This window comes from Echinops telfairi, unplaced genomic scaffold (assembly GCF_000313985.2).
Source record: "Echinops telfairi isolate 266 unplaced genomic scaffold, ASM31398v2 ScPeMD7_5592;HRSCAF=6446, whole genome shotgun sequence".
Classification (NCBI taxonomy): domain Eukaryota; kingdom Metazoa; phylum Chordata; class Mammalia; order Afrosoricida; family Tenrecidae; genus Echinops; species Echinops telfairi.
The window spans coordinates 5,902,317-5,909,902 of record NW_022109491.1 but is presented as its reverse complement, the minus strand read 5'-3'; the positions used below and the strand labels follow the sequence as shown (position 1 = coordinate 5,909,902).

The 7,586-nt window shown below is 56.0% G+C and overlaps 1 protein-coding gene across 1 annotated transcript in view; it reads right to left on the bottom strand.

The window, feature by feature from the left end:
- Nucleotides 1-647: 647 nt before the first annotated feature.
- The window catches only part of ATP9A (ATPase phospholipid transporting 9A (putative)), a 162,503-nt gene continuing 155,564 nt past the window's right edge, over nt 648-7,586 (bottom strand). The window contains exon 25 of the mRNA XM_030887051.2: nt 648-1,334. Coding sequence (XP_030742911.2) covers nt 648-1,334 — 687 coding nt within the window. The remainder of the gene's footprint in view (nt 1,335-7,586) is intronic.

The window sequence follows — 7,586 nt, the reverse complement described above, 5'->3', positions numbered from 1 at the left end:
CTGAAATTGTCATTTCTCCCCAGCACGCCCTGCCACCCGCCCCTCCACCCCCTCCGTTCACCACCCCGCCCCGCGCCTCTCAGCCCCCCCAGATCTTTAATCAGCCACGCAGAGCACAAAACCTACATTCAAGTCTGATTTTATGACGGGGAGGCTGACTCCTCCTACGCGTATTTATTTCACTTAACTCTTCCAGCCCCCGGCTTGGAGCGCCACGCTTGCGTCTGAAAACCTCATCGCCTTGCCGGCTGTCCGCCTTCCCAGGACCAATTCACTGCTGGAGGGCCAAAACCGCTCCCTCCGCACACCCGACCAGATGGGGTATTTCCATCTCCGAGTATTAACCGCCCCTCTAGCAGGTCCCCCCAAAGTACGATTGCAGGGCTAAATTCAAGCCGGGGTGCGTGCGGAGAGCGCCGGGGAAGCCGAGCGAGAACGCACGCAGACCATCCAGCTGCTGGCTTTAAGGGGAGATTGAATGACTTCTCCATCAGGCACATCCAACAAGAAAAGAAAGAAAAAATAAAGTGTTTACATGGCTCCGAAACTCTGCTGCTGTAACTGTTAAAAAAGCAAACCGTCTCAAAGGGTCCCCTTGTATCTAGCCCAATGCCAAGCATGATCCCCGGAAAGGGGGTTTAAAAAGACTAACAATAACAGGAATGGGAATCCGAAAGCGCGCTGTCCGAGACCAGACGGTTACGCAGCCCGCGGTGAGCAAGCGGAGCCGCGCGAACCCTCCCGGTGTCCCGCGGAGGGAAACGTCTGGCCAGGACTTCGCCCAGGAATCCCGCCTTGCTGGAGCTACTCGATTGCGCAAAGTCGTCTAACTTTCCAGCTTTTTCCCTCCTTGGCCAGGGCGCGGGCACCCCTCCCCCTGGCCCGTCTACCTGTGTGCGCGCCCCGGGCAGCCGGCTCGGGGGCCAAGCCCCGGGCTCCCCGCCGGGACGGAGCCGCGGCGGCCGGCGGGGCAGGAGCGGAGGGAGGCTGGAGGCGGAGCGGGGGCGGCGGAGCCCGGGCGAGCGCAGGCCGTTACCTTGGTCCACAGACCCCATGATGCGCAGGGGCTGGCAGAGCCCCGGGCGGCAGGCAGCCTCTCTCTGCATCTGGAGGGCTCGCGACTCGGCGGGGCTGGGGCACAGAGGGGCGCTCGCACGGCTCAGCAGCCCAGGGGGCGCCGTCCGCGTCCCCGCATGCTCGGGCGCCCAAGCTGGAGCCTCCAGCGGCCGCGCTGCGCCTGGGTTCCCGGCGGCGGCGGCGGCGGGGTCCGGGCTGGGCGCTCGGCTTTCTCGAGAGGCAGCGCGACTTCCTTCCCCGCGCGCGGTGTTTATAGGCTTTCAATGCAGTAAAATAACGGGATTCCCTCACTGTTTCCTCCTGTTTACCCAGCGCCATGGAAACCGCTGGATCCCGTCCATCTCCAAAACGAAGGGCTTTCCTGCAAACTTCACACTCAGGAATCCATGACGTCGCCTCCGCCGCGGCCAGCCAGCGCCGTGGCTCCCTCGGCCGCCAGCACAAGTCCCTGATTGTTCCTGAGAAAGTCAGGGAGAGAAAGGGAGCGAGGCGGCCGAGGATGCCAGGGCCCGCGGCGGGGGCGCAGGGCGCGCAAAGCCACAGGCGGCCCCTGGCAGGAGGTGTCCGCAGCCCCTGTTCACAAACCCTGCGGGGACTCCCAGTCACCCCGTTTTCCAGGCGGGTGCCCACCAAAGCCAGTTGCCCAGGGTTCACCCCAAAGCCCCAGTTTGTGGGGGCCCTGACCCAAGGGCGTCCCCAGCTGCCCCCCATCCCTGTTTCCAGTGATAGTGAACCGGAGGAGGGAGGAAAATAAATAAATAATAACGGGGCTCGGTGTCAACTCTCCAAGATTCCTTTGGGGTTTTTTTTTTTTTAGTTTATTTTTAGATTCATTTAGAAAATCCCAGGTTTCCAGCGGTGCTCCGGGACTCCAGCAATACTGAACCCGCCAAAGAGGCAGGATCCAGGCAACTCGAGTGTTTACACATGCCCTCCTCTACAGGCAAAGCACCGAAGGGGAGTCCTGCGTGGACTCCAGGGAGGTCTCCACAAAGTTGTCTGCTCCTGGGATGACACGTGGCCTTCCCAGCCCTCTCCCACAGACCCCTTGCAGGCCAGTGAGGACGGGGGACAGGCAAACATGTCCAGGTGCCTTCTGGGGCTTTTGCCTTTAAGTCTTCACCTGCCTGCTGGGTGGGCAGGTAGGGCCTGCGATAAAGCCCTCTTTGAAAATGGACATGGCAGAGGCCAAAGTGGGTTCTGATAAAACCGTGGTGAGCAACTCGGCCTAATGACTCACGCCTGGCTTTCTCAGGCTGCAGTAGCTTTACAGGGCTCCCTGATGGAGAGCAGCTGGGACCAGGCCAGAGACAGCGCCTGACCCCGGACACCCCTACAAGCCTTCCCACCCCTCACGAGTCTCCACCACTAGTGCTTAAGTCACTACTTTTCTGGAAGCTCATCACCCATTAGCTGCCTACCTACTGCCCTCCTGCGCACCAGGTCCTATCTTACCTTTCCTGGAACATCCACAGCCACCCTGCAAGCAGAAGAGCCTTCTCCCCCCACATTTCAAAAGTGGAAACTGAGGCACAGGAAGTTGTTGTTTTCAGTGGAATCTGAACCTTGTGGGGAAGCCTTGTGCCCTAAGGACTGGTCACCCATCTCTAGGGGCTTTGCCTGGGATTAAGGGTGTTCCTGAGATGTGGAACTTTCCATTGTAAAACTGGGAGAGTCCTGGGTCAGCCGGGAGTTGGGCTTCACACATAGGAGTGAAGGCAGGCCCCTCCGCTGGTCCTGGCTCCTGCTGCCCAGACAGCAGGGAGCCTCCAATGGTTGTCATCTGAGGTCAGTCACTGTCTGTCATACTCCCGAGACTCACCAACTACAGTGGGTGCCAGACACTGTGTTTCCGTTGGCAATACCTGCTTTCAGATGCTCATGGCCACCCTGCCCAGTTACCCCCTGGCACTGGGCACAGGTCCATTCTGGTAGCCACGAGCCACACTGTGGCTATTCCATTGTAAGGAATGGCAATTCAGTAAGACATAAAGTGCCATTCACTGATCACAAGAACCACATTTCAAGTACTCGGAAGCCTCATGCAGCTAGTGGCCACCGACTTGTTAGACCCTGTCCAGCATTGCAGAAAGTTGTGGTGGACAGCGCTGGGTGAGAGGACCCGAGAGGCAGTATAAAGCTAGCTCTGCCCTCCCGTGTCTGGCCCTACCATGTGCTCATTTACCCACTCTGATTAATGCCTTCCTGGCACAGTGGATATAAGAACCCAATGTGCTGATAGACACATAGTATATACATAATATATATGAACAGGGACTGCTAAAAACAACAAACATCTTGGAAGTCCAGCCAGCATGCTCCTTAAGGGCAAGGACGGAGAGACTTCGTCTCATGTACTTTGGACGTGTTGTCAGGAGAGACCAGTCCCTGGAGAAGGACATCGGGCTTGGTAAAATAGAGGTACGGTGAAGGAGAGGATGTCCTAAGGAGATGGACTGAAATTGCGGCTGCAACAATGGGCTCTACCACAGGGACGATTGTGAGGCTGGCACAAGACTGTGTGGTCTTTCTTTCTGTTGAGCATAGGGTCATTATGGGTTGGAACTGGCTCAATTGGCATCTAATGACAACATATATGCTGTATAACCTTCCCACAGGGAAGGCTTAAGACTGCTTGGCTCTGTAGTTCGTGATCTTGACCTCTGTCCTTTTCAGTGACCTTGGAACTGGATCTGTGACACACACCATGTGTGCAGCAGAGTAGACCTGCTCTGTGGGCTCTTGAAAGCTATGTCCTTCAGAAGCAAATCGCCAGCCTTCAAAGATGCCTCTGGGTAGGATCAAACTGCCAGCCTCTTGGCTAATGGTTGAGCCTTCAATTGTTTGTACCACCAGGTCTCCTGCCTGCCCTCCAAAACCCCACAGTTGTCCAGTCCGTTCTGACGCAGAGCAGCCTTCTAGGAGAGAGAACTGTCCAGAGCATTCCCAGGGCTGCAAACCTCAATGGAAGCACCGGCCTCGCATTTCTCCCAAGGAGTGCCTGAGCGCTTGATGGATGCGCCACCTGGGCGCCTTTCTTGACCTCCAGGTCTGCCCACATCAAATAGCACCCAAGTCCTGGCTGCCTGGCTGGAAGAAGGTCCTCTGCAAGCAGGATCTCATTCATTTCCGCCTCCCTGGACTTGGGGACTGGAAGCCCCATTGGTGGATGAGCAAACTGAGGGAGGCTCAAGTTCACACAGCCACTGAAGTGGCCAGCCCAGATGTGAGCTGCTCTCTGCTTGGCACCACAGCCCCTGCCTCCCAGCAGCCTTGCTGCGAGCCGTGGCCTTCCAAGGCCAGCAGCGAGGCAGGAAGCGAGCTTGCTGGGCCCTCCTCTGCCAGACTCATTATCGGGGATAATTTTAGACTTGGTCCCACCCAAGTGCAGGCCTCTGAGGCGAGGCCCAATCTCCACAGGGCCCGGTGCCGCGGAGCGGGGGACGCCTTTTGGAACTTGGTAGCGTCAGCACTAGGCACATTTTTATAGAGCCCACTCTTTGTCACAGTTAAGCATTTTTCCCTTTTAAAGTGCATGGAGCTGCCAGGGCCAGGGCCGAGGGGACTCGTAGCTGAGTCACCTAATTTCCCCTTCTGGCCTGCAGTTCTCGGCTTCTTAGTTTAGCCCTTCTCCGGCTCTTCAAGACAATTTCTTTCCTCTCGTGGTGCCAGGGCAAGAAATATTTTGTCCTTTTGAACTGAGCCACCCAGTATTTCACTTAGGAACTCTCCCTTTTTTTTTTTCAAGGATGCTCTGAGGGGGGTGGGTCGGGAGCTTCCGCCCACTAAATGATCCACGAAAACTCCCCAAAATAGAGGCACTCAGCTGGGGTGGGCGCGCGCCAGCCTGTGAGGAAAAAACAGGCGAGAGGTGGAATCAAAGCAAATAGATGGAGCCCAGGTGGCCGCAGGGAGGATGGCCCAGGGAGGCTGAAGGACATTTGGGCTGGCAAGCCCTTGAGTCAGCCTCTGCTCAGAGTCTGTTGCGAGGACAGCCTTGCAAATACGAAGCAAAAGTATTTCTGCTGAGCCGTCTTTCCACCTTAGACTATTTCAAAGGCTGTGGGCAGCTTCGATACCGGCCCTCTGTGGGCCTCCCGGCTGCGTTGACCACCTGAGTCCCAGCTTTGTCATTTGGTCCCCTTCAGTGCCGCCCCTTTCCTAGCTGCCATGCAGGTGAGAGCCAGGTTTGGTCTGACTTTCTCAGATACGGAAAGAGGGAGCCCGGGCCAGTGCAGGAACACCTGGATTGTGGGCTTTATTGGTTCGGTGCTAATACCCGTGGCCTTGACTGAGCACTTGCTGTGTGGCTGCCATCCACAGGGAGTCCTCATAGCAAGCCAATGATGAGCGTTTTGCCGAGCAGGGTGCACTGCCAGTGGGTGGCAGAGGTGGGATTTGATACCCTGGGCCCCACCCCACCCCCAATTCTCCCAGGGACCTGGCTCTAAAGGCTACGTTTGTAGACACCAGGCATACTGCCTCTCAACCCCCGTCCCAATTGCTTCTGGGAAGCCCCCCGCTCATCCCCCCAGACTTATCCCAGGAACCTGGATAAGAACCCTACAGCAATGCCAGGGGAGCAGCTGTGAGCCAGCGCCACAGCAGGAAGTGCATCCATGGGCGGTGGGTGCCAAGGACGGTCACAGAGGATGGTCGAGCTTGGCAGCTCGTCCACCACATCCTACAAAGCCCTGAAGCAGCTCTCACGTGTACCCACCGTTCTTCCTCCTCACCCCGCCAGCCTTGCTGAGCAATCCCACCTCCACCCTGACCACCTCACTGATCTCTCTGCTTCTCCCCCCTACCACCCCCCACCAGCCATTTGTTTCATCTGCTCCGGCCACACTGCTTCTCTCCCATCCCACCCCCACCCCCAGCCAGGACTATTCTCCCCTGCTCAGCCAGTGAGGTCATCTTTCTGAATGCTAGAATGCAAAGGGCACAAGAACCAATCACCAGAAGGGGAAGGGAAAGGTGGGGGGAAAGGGGGAACCAATCACAATGATCTGTATACAACCCCCTCCCTGGGGGTTAGACAACAGAAAAGTGGGTGAAGGGAGACATCGGATAGTGTAAGACATGACAAAATAATAATAATGATTTACAAATTATCAAGAATTCTTGAGGGAGGAAGTGGGGGAGGGAGAAAAATGAGGAGCTGGTACCAAGGGCTCAAGTCGAAAGAAAATGTTTTGAGAATGATGACGGCAACAAATGTACAAATGTGCTTGACACAATGGATGGATGGATGGATGGATGGATGGATGGATGGATGGATGGATGGATGGATGGATGGATGGTGATAGAGTTGTATGAGCCCCAATAAAATGATTAAATAAAAAGAATACAAAGGAAACCATGTTATTCTCCCCAGCTTAACACCTGCTATAGCACTGTGATCGCCTTTAAGATAAAGTCAAAAACCCAGGGGGGCCTGCAAGGACCTGTACGGTCCCCAGGACCTCCCTGGACCAGCCTGCTGCACTCCCCACATTCTCCGTGTGTGTCCTCACTGCTGGGCCTTCCACCAGGCTGTGGGGTCCCTCCTCCCACCCCCATCTCCTTGGATCCCTTGGATAATGCGTGCCGGGCTCGGGTCTTGCCCTAGACAGCTGCGTCTTTGGGGAAGACTCTGCTTCCTCGTCTGTAAGAACCAGCTACACCAGCTCTCAGGAGACGGAGGCCTTGGGGAAGTGCTGAGCACACAGCTGACTCCAAGTGCCACGCAATCTCGGCCGCTAGGGTCACACCTACCATCATCACACCACGACACACAGCACTCGTGCAAGTACCCCCCGCATCGGGGCTCCCGTCCGAGCGTCCCATCCCTCCTAGAATCCAACCCAAAGTCCTCACCTGACCCCCACGGAAGCCCCAGCCATGCTCACCTTGGAAGTCATGCCCTTAAGTATCCCCCTCCCGCCCAAGGCAGGGGTTGCCCTGTGTAACTCAAGGAGATGCTGGACAAGATGGTCTGCCTACAAGCCCTTTTAAGAAACGACTTAACCATGGACGTGTCTGCCATGTGAATACCGTATCAAGAAAAGCATTAAAAAAAGAAGAAACCAAACTTGACCAAGGGCTACCACAGGTGAAGGAAAGAGTTGTTACGTAGGGACCATTGCATAGTCATGCCAATGGGGCGGATCACTTGGGAAAGGGTATCAGTACCGCTTGTACCACACGCAGAGGATGATCGATGGACTGAACGGCGCCCGCAGAAGTTACAGAATTGGAGAGCGTTTTGTTGCGTGTCCGTTTGGCACGATTTGAAAAGCAAAACAATGGCATGAAGTCGCAATGAGTACGAGGAAGAAGAAAAAGTTCTAGAATTGAATGTGGTGACGGCTGGACGACTCTTCTTGATATGGCTGAATTACTGAATCGTATGACATGTGGATTTTTTAAAAAGGTGTGTTGAGGGTGGAGGGAGGGTGGGGTAGAAAGGGGGGAACCGATTACAGCGATCTACATATAACCTCCTCCCTGGAACATTAGAAAAGTGG